Source organism: Oncorhynchus clarkii, chromosome 23, assembly GCF_045791955.1.
Source record: "Oncorhynchus clarkii lewisi isolate Uvic-CL-2024 chromosome 23, UVic_Ocla_1.0, whole genome shotgun sequence".
In the NCBI taxonomy this organism is placed as follows: Eukaryota; Metazoa; Chordata; class Actinopteri; order Salmoniformes; family Salmonidae; genus Oncorhynchus; species Oncorhynchus clarkii.
Window position 1 is genome coordinate 3,449,922 of NC_092169.1, and position 12,946 is coordinate 3,462,867.

At 41.8% G+C, this 12,946-nt stretch overlaps 1 protein-coding gene across 4 annotated transcripts in view; it reads left to right on the top strand.

Annotated features, from left to right (window-relative positions):
* Nucleotides 1-12,946, top strand: part of LOC139381086 (insulin-degrading enzyme-like) — a 47,222-nt gene that overhangs the window by 24,364 nt on the left and 9,912 nt on the right. For 2 of the 4 annotated variants that reach the window (XM_071124338.1, XM_071124336.1), the window contains 7 exons: nt 326-429; nt 2,176-2,278; nt 6,193-6,315; nt 6,809-6,891; nt 7,166-7,310; nt 11,802-11,912; nt 12,249-12,369. In XM_071124338.1, coding sequence (XP_070980439.1) covers nt 326-429; nt 2,176-2,278; nt 6,193-6,315; nt 6,809-6,891; nt 7,166-7,310; nt 11,802-11,912; nt 12,249-12,369 — 790 coding nt within the window. Of the gene's footprint in view, nt 1-325; nt 430-2,175; nt 2,279-6,192; nt 6,316-6,808; nt 6,892-7,165; nt 7,311-7,822; nt 7,968-11,801; nt 11,913-12,248; nt 12,370-12,946 lie in introns of all 4 variants that reach the window. The other 2 variants (XM_071124339.1, XM_071124337.1) reach the window with 1 other exon arrangement.

The following is a 12,946-nucleotide window of genomic DNA, read 5'->3' on the forward strand; positions in this document are numbered from 1 at the left end:
TCCGTGGCTCCGTTTGATGACTATGTTGTCTGCCAGTCTCTTATTTTGTGTATAAAGACTTAATAGATTCAGCCACAATCTAAATTAAACTGACATTCCTGTTATTATCAAAATATTATGGTATTAAGGCAGTCGGACCGGGGTAGGATGTCCAGTGTATTTTTGTCTGTTGGGATTCATTATTGTGCGCATCTTTTTTGTGTGAAATTAACACCAGTTCTGTATTCCTGTGCTCCAGTAAAGTGTTCCCCTGCATGTGTTTGTCAAAGGCCTCCCCATTGTTAGCGCCTAGACCTGTTTGTTTTTTTTGTCCTCTGTTTTGCAGTACTACCCTCTGGAGGAGATCCTAGCAGCAGAGTACCTGCTGGAAGACTTCAGGCCAGACCTGATAGAGATGGTCCTGGACAAGCTGAGGCCAGAATATGTCAGGTCAGTTGCAACTCTTCACTGGGTCACTAACCCTGTTTACTCTGCTCTCCTATACCATTTTCACACTATTATACCCATCCGGATGAACCATACTGCTAGCTTGGAGAGAGAGAGAGATATATATATATTTTATTTATTTAAAACAAAAATCATTCCAGCATGGTTTCAGCAACTGTTGGATGCAAAATCAGACCCGCGCAGTAAAGATTGGCTCAGCTAGGTCAGTTTTGCTCAGTAGTGTGACATGGGTACATGATAATACACTTAAGACACCTCTGTTTTGAAGAGCCTTTTATATGGTAACCCGGTGTTTGAGCTGATGTTGCAGTCCATGGTTACAAACATTCAGATAAGATGACACTGTTTAAAAAAATGTTATTTAACTAGGCAAGTCAGTTAAGAACATTCTTATTTACAATGACGGCCTACCAAAAGGCCTCCTGCGGGGACGGGGGGCCTGGGGTTAAAAATAAATACAATCACAACAAGCGAGATAACACTACATAAAGAGAGACCTAAGACGACAACATAGCAAGGAAACAACACATGACAGCACAACATGGTGACAACACAACATAGTAGCAGCACAAAACATGATACTAACATTATTGGGCACAGACAAGAGCACAAAGGGCAAGAAGAAAGAGACAACAATACATCACACAAAGCAGCCACAACTTTCAGTAAGAGTGTCCATGATTGAGTCTTTGAATGAAGAGATTGAGATAAAAACTGGTTAGTTTTATCGAGTGTTTGTTGCAGCTCGTTCCAGTCGCAAGCTGCAGCGAACTGAAAAGAGGAGTAACCCAGGGATGTGTATGCTTTGAGGCCCTTTAACAGAATGTGACTGGCAGTACGGGTGTTGTATGTGGAGGATGAGGGCTGCAGTAGATATCTCAGATGGGGGGGTGGTGTGTGAGGCCTAAGAGGGTTTTATAAATAAGCATCAACAAGTGGGTCTTGCTGATGCTGAACATCAACTGAGTAGACTTGAATAACAACCAACCAAGGTCATACATGTTGTTATACAATCATTATGCTAGTAGTGGAGCCATTAAGTCATGTCATTAACCATAAAATCATGTAGGGTAAATCTAAATGCGATCTTACATTTGTCATTACACACTCTGTTTAGTCATTTTCATGGCAGATTTACCTCAACATTCACCTAAACTTTCCACTGTTGAATTAACTGCCAGAGAACTTTCAGGAACGGTTTTAACTTAAACACTGGGGGAGTTCAATAACACATTCTGCAGTTTTACTACCACCACAATCGCTGCTTCTCCACTTCAGTCACTACTAATACTAAAGTCCCTACTTCTACTATGATTACTTCTTCTGATACTGCTAGAATCAATGTTACCATTTCTACAGTCACCACCACTACTGCTACTGCAGTAAAAACTACTACAACTTCTTCCGCTACCATTTCAAATGCTTTTATACAGTTGAAGCAACCACACATTTTCTTTGGGAAATGTAACTTTTCTAGTTATCACATTGACTGGCTGTCTGCACCACTTATCTGTTTTAATCACATTGACCCTACAAATTGTAATTGACTGGAGCCTCCCGAACCTCCTATACCCAGTGTTATTATACAGTTGAGTCGTAAGGGCAGCTAAAAATCTAGCGCCAGCTGCTCAGGGAAAATGGAGTGTGTTTAACTTCTAACCGGTCTGACGTGGGTTTGTAAATGCCGATAATAATGAAACCCGTCTCTGTTTGTCCTCCCATCTGCAGAGTCGCAGTCGTCTCAAAGTCGTTCGAAGGGCAGACGGACAAGACGGAGGAATGGTACGGGACTCACTACAAACAGGAGCCCATATCTGAAGAGATCCTCAAGGTGAGACTGACACACATTCAAACTCGACAGCTTTTCCATATACTCATGGGTGGTGTGGGTGATGTTGAAGGCCTTGATTTCACACGTCCTCTCCTCATCATGCGTTGTCGGAGATCAGATGTTCCTCCCTTCAGACCTTCTCCTTCGGTGCAGGAAAGGAAATGGGGGCACAATGAAATAGGCCAGATTTAAGATTTACCCTGACTGGGCATCTTTGTAAATCGCCCACTGGCAATGCTTGAAGGAATCTTCAATGCATCCACTTGCTGTCACACATTCCAACATTAATCTAAGGTTTATCATACCATGTGTAAGAAAACAAATGGCTTATGGGTAAGGTGCTGTTGATCCACAGTCAACATCCCAGTGGTGAATGATGTTTAAAGCTGCAGATGTTTGCTTAAGAGTTTGCTGACTTTTTTTTCCTATTCGGTGCAAAAGCAGCGTTAGGATGGAAATGTAAGATGTTTTGGAAAAATCAATTTGTAGGCAGGCTGACACTAGCACTGTGAATGTTCTCAATTCACCTTTCTGAAACAATTCCCAGGGCCACAAATTCCCCTGACCTTATGAGGTTCCAAAAGCAGAAAAAGATTTTGTGGAAGGTTTTAATACTCCCAAAGCCAACGCTGTACATTTCATGACCTTTTAATGGTGTCTTTCTCCTAAAGGTTTCCAAACAACTATCTAACAACAGCCAACCCAACAGTCTATGGATGTTTTTTTCAAGAATCTGCCTGGTGTGTTTTAGGACTGAGCAGTATCCAGATTTTCACACCTTTTTATACTGTCCTTGTGCCATACCGGGGTATATGGCGTTAACGTCATAGGTCACAAGGTGGCGCTTTTTGTTTTCAAACTCAAAAAAATCCCAAATAATAACAAAGTACTAGAGAATTCCCATAGCGGATGCTAGCTAAATCCTAATGACCAGAAGTGAACTACACTGAACAAAAATATAAACGTAACAAGTAGTGTCGGTCCCATGTATCATGAGCTGAAATAAAAGGTCCCAGAAATGTTCCATACGCACAAAAAGCTAATATCTCTCAATTTTGTGCACAAATTCTTTACATCCCTATTAGTGGGCATTTTTCCTTTGCCAAGAAAATCCATCCACCTGACAAGTGTGGCATATCATAGAGCTGATTGAACAGCATGATCATTACAAAGGTGTGCCTTGTGCTGGGAACAATAAGGCCCCTCTAAAATGTGCAGTTTTGTCACACAATGCCACAAGATGTCTCAAGTTTTGAGGGAGAGTGCAATTGGCATGCTGACTGCAGGAATGTCCACCAGAGCTGTGAGCTGTTGCCAGAGAATTTGATGTTCATTTCTCTACCATAAGCCGCCTCCAACATAATTTTAGAGAATTTGGCAGTTCTCTTAACCGGCCTCAACCTCACATTTAACCACGCAAGCCCAGGACCTCCACATCTGGCTTTTTCACAGGTGGGATCATCTGAGACCAGCCACCCAGACAGCTGATGAAACGGAGGAGTATTACTGTCTGTGGGGAAAAACTAATTCTGATTGACTGGGCCTGGCTCTACAGTGGCTGGGGGTGCAGCCATGGGGGTGCCTAGGAGGGCAGAGGCCCACTCACTTGGGAGCTAGACCCACCCATGGCTGCGCCCCTGCCCAGTGGTGAAATTCATAGATTAGGGCCTAATTTATTTCAGTTGACTGATTTATATTTATATCTATCTATAGTTAGTAAAACTGTTTCATTTATATTTTTTTCAGTGTTTACAAAGACAGACAATCCAGCTCAAAGTTGTACAATGCTATCGGAAAGTATTCAGACCCCTTAACTTTTTTCCACATTTTGTTAGGTTACAGCCTTATTCTAAAATGGATAAGAAAAAAAAATAAAGTCCTCAATCTACACACAAAGCGAAAACATGTTTTAAGACATTGCAGAATTATAAATAAAAAAAATCTGAAATACATTATTTACATAAGCCTGGAGAGGCCTGAAAATAGCTGTGCAGCGACGCTCCCTATCCACTGACAGAGCTTGAGAGGATTTGCATAGAAGAATGGGATAAACTCCCCAAATACAGGTGTGCCAAGCTTGTAGCGTCATACCCAAGAAGACTTGAGGCTGTGAACTTTCTGAATGCACTGCGTTTCAAAAGTCTACTCCGTTTGCTGCACGCACAAAGCAAATATTAGACAGCAGCGATATTGATCCAGGACGGGGAGTTGTTTCTGCTGTTGAACCTTACAAGTTAGCCACTTTGCGAAATTGAACCACAGCTGGACAGTATTCAGTACAATTTAGACGCAGATTAACCTTAATATTTATTGTATCTATTTATCTATTGTAACTTGATCAACTTGTGCCGACTCATGAAGCTAGCTCTCTTTGTAAACAAAATACGTGACTGGTGAACGACGGTAAGCTTCGTAATGAAAAATGTGACTTAGTAATTAAGAACGCGATCTGTTATCTCGTAACCTATAGATAATTACTTAAAAAGAAGCTTGACGGTATTGAAAATTATACCATGTGTACTGTAAAACTTCAATTAATAGCTCTGGCATTAATTTGCTTAAGTCACTGAAAACAACAGGTGCTTATTAGAGACTATTCTATTTGAGTCAGGGATCTATTTCCTTAATGCCCCACAGCTTTTGCTCATTTGCATAGTTAATTGTTTTATTCCATCATTCACTTCCAGCATTTTAATACATTTCTTAATTTTCTACACTGTCATTTACACAATAGCTAGGTTTCCATCCAACAGATTTTCATGCAAATATTCAAAAATCTGCATAAACCACATTTTCCCACCAAAGATGTTTCCATCAAACTCACTTATTGCAGATAAAAGGCTGTGATGACGTAGTGCACTTAAATAACTTTTGTGGTTAAAATCCCATGTACCGAAATGGAAATATTTAAATGGGTTTCAATCGCATTTTCAACTCTACTGATGGTTTTGTCACGAACTGTTGCGTTATAGCAAATGTGCCCACTCTAGCCTTGGCTACCTACCTATATATGTGCACAAGTGCCAAGGCTACCTATATTTTAGAATTAATATCATTTTTGTTTGTCAAACGGGAGCCAAGCATCGATCATCATGTCACCAGAATAAGACCCTTGTTTTTTATTGGAAAAGAGCATCAAGCTCATCACCTTGCACATTCACCACCCTGTGAAGTTCATTTATTTATTTAATCTGTAGCCATTTCTCGCATAATTATTTCACCGACACACAATGATCACATCGTCGAACAAACATTGTCTGTTGGTTATTATAAAATTGTACCGGCGTTTCCTGTTTCCATCAGCCCAGTAGTGACTTCATGTGTCAGATAATTCAGCCACATGAAAGGGTTGCCAATAGAGGGCAATCGGCCAATTTTCTGTGGGTCTGTACTACCGAAGTTTACTGTTAGTTTTTTTTTTTGTGTGTGCTTGTTAGTTAGCAGTTCACAGCTGCTAGCAGTTTTCTTACTGACGCTAAACGGATGATTGCAATTTGTCATTACTGAATTATTTAATTTAACAAATCAAACCATTTAACCTCGTGAACAATTAATTTAGACCTGGTGTTTATTTGCTGAAATGTGTGCTGTTGCCTGACTATTTAAAAGGAACAGGCAACTATTTGAGACTGCGTTTTAATTGAAATGTGACTATTTCAAAATACCTGCGTATACACGGTATACTGTCAAAGCCTCGTGTAATCCCTTTGGTCATCACTGGACATAGTTGGTCCTGTGTCATGTAGAATCTGTCATGGGCAGTTGGTCTGGAAAAGAACTACCCATTGCATGATCTATAGTTCATTTTCTGTAATTGGATAGGTGTGCAGAAGCCTTTAGTCACCTATCAATAAACTCCATACCTAACCCTTGACTGAGCAAGGAGGACTCGCTAACTCATCTGTGTGTTTCAGAAATGGGGAAACGCCGACTTCAATGGCAAGTTCAAGCTACCCATGAAGAACGAGTTCATTCCTACCAACTTTGATATCTACCCTCTGGAGAAAGACTCTCCCTCCGCCCCAACTCTAATCAAGGTAAGCCTCGCTCTGGATAAGAGTATCTGCTAAATGACTCAAATGTAAAATGACGGGATGTTGCATTATCAAAGTGTTGTCACTTCATTCGCCAAGAAGCCGACAGACCTGAACACGTCGCTGCATGTTTCAAGTGTCTGACTCGGTTCATATGCTTTCATATGGTAATGTGGAAATGGTGACTGAAGTTAGATGTTCTGAATTTAGTCAACAACTGTCGTTGTTACGGTGTTCAGATCAGAGGACGTGTGTGGTGGTAACTACTGCTGACCGATTTGGAGTCTCTTGTGGAACAACTCTTTTGAGCTAAGCTTCGGTATTTAATTTTGGGCTGCTGTTCACCCCAATAAAGTACAAAGGCAGTAGTAGAGGTTTGATCGATCTCTTTTCAAAGCAAGTATATGATATCAGACTGCCCAACTTTTTTCAAGCCTTTTCTTATCAATGGCACCTGCTGCTAATGCTCATCTTACCATGTTATTTTTTTTTCTAGGACACTGCTATGAGCAAGGTGTGGTTCAAGCAGGATGACAAGTTTTTCCTACCAAAGGCATGCCTGAACTTTGAGTTCTTCAGGTTGGTAGACAAACCACAGCCGTTGAAGTGTATGAGATGTGATATGTAATGTGATTAAACTTTTGTCTTGCTACAACCTATTGTAGTTATAGTACTCAAATACTGCAGTTTGAATTCATATTACGAGGAACCCCATGGAACCCCACTTGTCCTGCCGATCCCTAATTTTGAATGAAGGCAACACTAACTGTTTTTCAAGGAGAGCAAATTGGAGGGAGAGTTCTAACTGTGGCGTTGTAGCTACTGTCATTCACCAGTGCCATTTTCTCTACAGCCCGTTTGCGTATGTGGACCCCATACATTGTAACATGGCCTATTTGTACCTGGAGCTCCTCAAAGACTCCCTCAACGAGTATGCATATGCAGCCGAGCTTGCAGGCTTGAACTATGACCTCCAAAATACCATCTATGGGATGTATGTAAGTATTATAATTTCCCATTGCCCTCACGTCGCCGCGACCCCAAACCCACCCTTGTTCCTCCCTCAACCTGGGCCTTTGTGTCAGCCCTGGCTGCAACATCCTCTTCATCTTTTCTTTCCCCCTCCCTCTCTCAAAATCACATCGTCGGAAACGCTAGAGTTGTCGGTTTCCCCGTTCGTACTGGCACTGTTTTGGATTTGAACATAAATTGTAATTTGGTGAAGTAGTTCCCTGTCAGAAAGAGGAACAGTATTTTTCTATCAAAACTCTTATACAAAGGAATGGGAAATGGACACCTCAAGATGCGTCCACGCTAGAAGTAGTGGCCTTTAGCGACAAAGTACTCCTTCCCTCCTTGGTGGACAGAAAGGCCGGTCGCGAGGCTGCATATACATACTCTTTATCAGTTTCCTCACCCTGCTCTCTGTCCTTTTTTGACAACCTCATCCCACCTCCCCCACCCAACACTCATGTCTTCTTTTTGTTTGTCTTTTTATTTTTTTTGTTAGTCGCTACCTATACTCAGACCCCCTGCACTGCAACATGACCTACCTGTTTCTCAGGTTATTGAAGGATGATTTAAAAGAGTATACATATGCAGCCCGCCTTGCCGGGCTGGTCTATGGCATAGCCTCAGGGATGAATGCCATCCTCGTAAGTACAGCGTCCGTCTGTCTGCCCCCCTAATGGCTAGGGGGACGAGGGAGGGCGCCAGCTTGAAGCTTTGAGTGTGCAGGACTGGCTTTACCGTTCCCCTCTATCTACGTCCTCTTTTTGTGTGTGTTTCTATGTTAGTCTGTCTGTGTAGGAAGATGGGGATGTACTAGAGCCTCCCTTCCTATTAGTGGTGGGAAGTTCAACTCTTTTTACTGACTCTGGTCTTTTCAACTCATTCAGTGAAAAGAACAACTCTTTATAATTTGATTCATTTGATTCAGTAATGCCCAGAGCATGCAGTCCCCCCTACGTGTTCACCATAGGGGGCTTCTTGGAGCTTTCATTGGTGACTGAGACTTTTATACAAGTGTACTTCTAAGAATGTACATTTTTTTTTTTTTTTTTTTTTTTTTTTTTATTTTTTTTTTTTTTACCTTTATTTAACCAGGCAAGTCAGTTAAGAACAAATTCTTATTTTCAATGACGGCCTGGGAACAGTGGGTTAACTGCCTGTTCAGGGGCAGAACGACAGATTTGTACCTTGTCAGCTCGGGGGTTTGAACTCGCAACCTTCCGGTTACTAGTCCAACGCTCTAACCACTAGGCTACCCTGCCGCCAGGCAGGGTAGATTTTGTTGATTACTAGGCATACAAATACAATTACTTATCTTTTTGAAAAGGTCTAGTCGTGACCGCAACCGGACTAGATTGTCAACCACTCTTGGCGGAATGCAATTGCTTGACTACCAAGGGAGAGCAGCACAATATCGTTCACGAACTGCAGCCGCCCTCCGAAGGAGTTTGTTGAGCTGATGCAGACTGTGTATGTTTTGGTTCTACAAAGCTGTGTCCATTGATAAACTAACAACTAAAATGAACGAGTCTTGAGTCAGTAAAAAGTTGTTCAAAAATAAATAATATTTTGTCGACTGCACATCACTACTTCCTATGTCCTGTCTATGTGCCCACTTGTGGTTTCACTGCAAGGATAGCCACATCTAGTCCTCAAGGCATGCCGTTTAACTGATATGAAGTTGAATATTAACTTTCCATTCATCAAATACGTCTCTGGCAACATGGACTAAATTCAACTGATAGAGTTCATATTTGAATCTAGACCTTGTCAGCAGACTGCCTGTCTTGAAAGACACATGTTTGGCTTTGTTAATTTCACCGAATCACTCCCAAAACACACCACAACTAATACACCCAGATAGAACTTCATACATTCTTTCACATTTCGTTTAGTTTATTTTAATGCATTGTTAGCAGCCAGTTTGAAACTCATTTGCTGTCAATATCAGCCAGATAGTAGAACAGTGTCTCCTTCACAAGTCATAAAGGAATAAAGCCAAACATTGCTTATCCTCTGACAAATGTATAGGTACTGTGAAATTCTGCTCACTCATGATTCCAAAAGCAAGTTAGACTGGAGCTGGCATTGTACACATAGATAATAGCATTCGCAAGATTTTATTTGAAAATTTGCCCTCAACACTTTTCAGAGGTTAGTATTGGAATGAGGTTTTGGTATGTGTCTGTGAAATTGCGAATCAAGATGCCCAATGTGCTTGTCTTTTCACTGCTCATCTGTAGCTTTGGTTTGTGGTGCTTTTGGTTTCCCTCTTAACTTAAGCAACTGACTAATTTCACGACTGACGTTTGCCTAACATCCAAACTAGGCCCACATCTGTGAAATAATAGCTTGTGTGCAGAATAAAGCGGTCCTACTCACTACTGCTATGTGATGTCAAGGTCATAAATAAGACTACTTAAGAATAGGATTATAAATGTTATATATGCTAATCACTCATGGGTTGATGCTACATACTTAAGAAATAATGCTTTCTACATTCCGGCCAATCACACATGCCTTGCTAACTGTATGGATGGGGTGTTTTTCCTCCTATATATTAGCTCTTCCAAGCTCCGGGAGTAATAGAGTTGAGTCAGCACAAACTGGCTGGGGGCTCGTCAAGGGTAATGATGTTGGAAGAGATTAGAGTTAACTGGTGTCAGTATGTGTGTGTCAGGGAGAACGAGAAGGGGAGGGAGAAGGTGATTTTTTTTCCCGAGAGCAAAACGCTGCAGCCTGAGGCTATTGCGGGTTCATGAAAGGGCCAGAAGGTTTGGAGGATGCACAGCCGAGTTTCATGTAACCTTGACCGGGCTCTGATCACGCACAGTTTGACACACTACAGTCGCATGCACACACACAGCCACTCACTTGCATCGGTTATTGGTAGCTTGTCACTGAGCTAGATTAATAAAGGGAAATGCATTTGCAGTAGATTGTAATGCACAATGCTTGCCGTGTAGACCTTGAGGGACGAGTTGAGTAGTTCACTACAGACCCATAAGGATGTGGCAGTCATTACATTTTGTCGGCCGGCGATTGTCATGCAAATATCTGACGGACTTGCGGTAATTGACTGTTAGTTAACATAAACATGTTTCGCATCTCCGGGTTACACACACAAGCCACTGATGTGGCTTGTCTAATAAATCTATTTAATATAGCCTACACGTCACAATAAAACCATATTTATTTCAGGCAGGTCTAAAGAAACACGATATGAAGAAAATGTAGCCTATTTCAGAAGAACAGAATAGATATAGTACTACATTAAGGAGTCGTCCTTAATGTAGGCCCTGCTATGGCTGTGGGCTACACTAGTTCATTTAGCAGCCCAAGATCTGCTTAGAATTCCCGTGGGATTATTTTATAGCAAGGACAATACAATTGAATGTAGTTGAATAAAATGGAAAGGATATTTTTTTCCCAAACAATGTGGCTGTTCTGTGTTGAGCGATTAACCAAAAGGACAAACAGGTCCTCCTATATGCCCAATTTTAGTTATTTGAGCAACTTTAGTTCTGATACAAACGTTAGGCCATATGTTTTGATTTCTAATACATTCTAAGGCTATCGCAGTTGGAAGATGTCTGTAGCGCAGGCAGCACAAACGTCTATCGGTCCGCTACTACAGGACTCGTAAAGGCCCAGTGCACTTCTTTTGAGAGATTTTTTTACTGTTATGATTTTTTGGGGGTTGGGTTCAGGGTGTGCTTCATCACCCGTACTTCCCGCGCTATGTCGAAGGCTGCATGATGCGACTCTAATGATGACTGTGAAAAAAGTTGCATGAAAGACAGCCGCTGCTGTTTCTTGCGCAGCCTGCACACACTTCATAACTCTCGTTCACAAATTTGACAAGCAAATATGCTTGATAATATTCTCACCCTTCAGACTATTCTCAATTGAATCTGGTCTTTACATATAGTCTACTAATATACAGTGCATTCCGGAAAGTATTCATACTTTTTCCACATTTTGTTACGTTACAGCCTTTTTCTAAAATGGATTCAATGCATTTTTTCCACGTCAATCTACACACAATAGCCCATAATGAAAAAGCACACTTTTTTTTGTGCTAATTTATTAAATATGAAATATCTGAAATGTCTTATTTACATAAGTATTCAGACCTGTTGCTATGAGACTTGAAATTGAGCTCAGGTACATCCTAGACAAGCAGGTGAGGGTAGGTAGTTCCTTACTAATTAGTGACCTTGATTAATCAAGTACAAGGGAAGAGCGAAAACCCGCAGACAACTCGGCCCTCTGTGGAATGAGGTTGACGTGTCTTAGACAGAGGATGGGCCATGGCAGGACTGGAGGTTTGGGAGGGTGGTCTGAAACATTGCTGTCTTTTAGTTTTACTTTAGCTTACTCATCCACACATTTCACAGTTTCCTCCAGGTGCTTTGACACTCACATTATGCCTACCTTTTCACTCTTGCCCTTTTCCTTTCGTCTCCTTCCCACAGCTCTCAGTGAAGGGCTACAATGACAAGCAGCACATCCTGCTGAAGAAGATCATTGAGAAGATGGCCAACTTTGAGATTGACGAGAAACGCTTTGACATCATCAAGGAAGCGGTAAGCTAAGCATCCCCACCCACACACACCCACACACACACATACTCAGGCTATGATATTACCCATTATATCAGATCAAAAGTTTATTTTTATTTTGTGATATTGTGTTTGACCCCATGGCACACCAGAGCTACCTTCATATGGGCGGCAGTTAGCCTAGCAGTCTCAGGGAGAGTGGGATATGCAAAAAAACTATTCACACATGCCTAATAATACAGACTTGTACGTGTGTGAAATGGGACAAATATAAGCACTTACCAAATTTATAATAATATTGTGTTTGACTCTTCATATGACTGAATTTCGACCCCTGCTTGCCCTTGACCCTTCCTCCAGTATATGAGGTCACTGAACAACTTCCGGGCAGAGCAACCCCATCAGCATGCCATGTACTATCTGCGTCTGCTGATGACAGAGGTGGCCTGGACCAAAGATGAGCTCAAGGAGGCCCTGGACGGTGAGCCATTCTCACACAAACACACACAAGCGTGCGCACACACACTCCCTTCCTATCTCTCTGCCCCTCATTTGAACACTGAGACAGTTTTTGAGCTCCTCCCTGAGCTGCAGTCATTTCTCCGCAGTGAAAGTCTCACCGGAGGAAGGGGAGCAGATGTACTGTCTGTACTGTTCAGTATATTATGTTTTCTCGATGGAGCCTCGACAGATGTCCTGTGTGTCACTTGAGGCTCAGTTCACTTTCTGTCTGGGTACAGTGCAATGCAACCTGTTCTCATTTATTACCTCAAATAAACGTGTCCCTATTTCACCTACCCTAGTGCCTATGTGTTGATTTAGTGCCCCTGTTCCCCTTCTCTGGGTCTCCATCCTCAGTACCCTGTGCCTGGTTTTTAGACAGGCTACTGCTCTATCCTCCCTTTCCTTTCCCAGTTACCCTGGCTGCTCATCCATCACCTCTCATCACTAACTGAATGAATCTGGGTCAGACGATGTGTGAATTCAGATGGACCAACCTACGCAGAGAGGAAGTGTGTTTTCTGCAGGTCTCCAAGCTCGTATGAATGTGTGTGTGT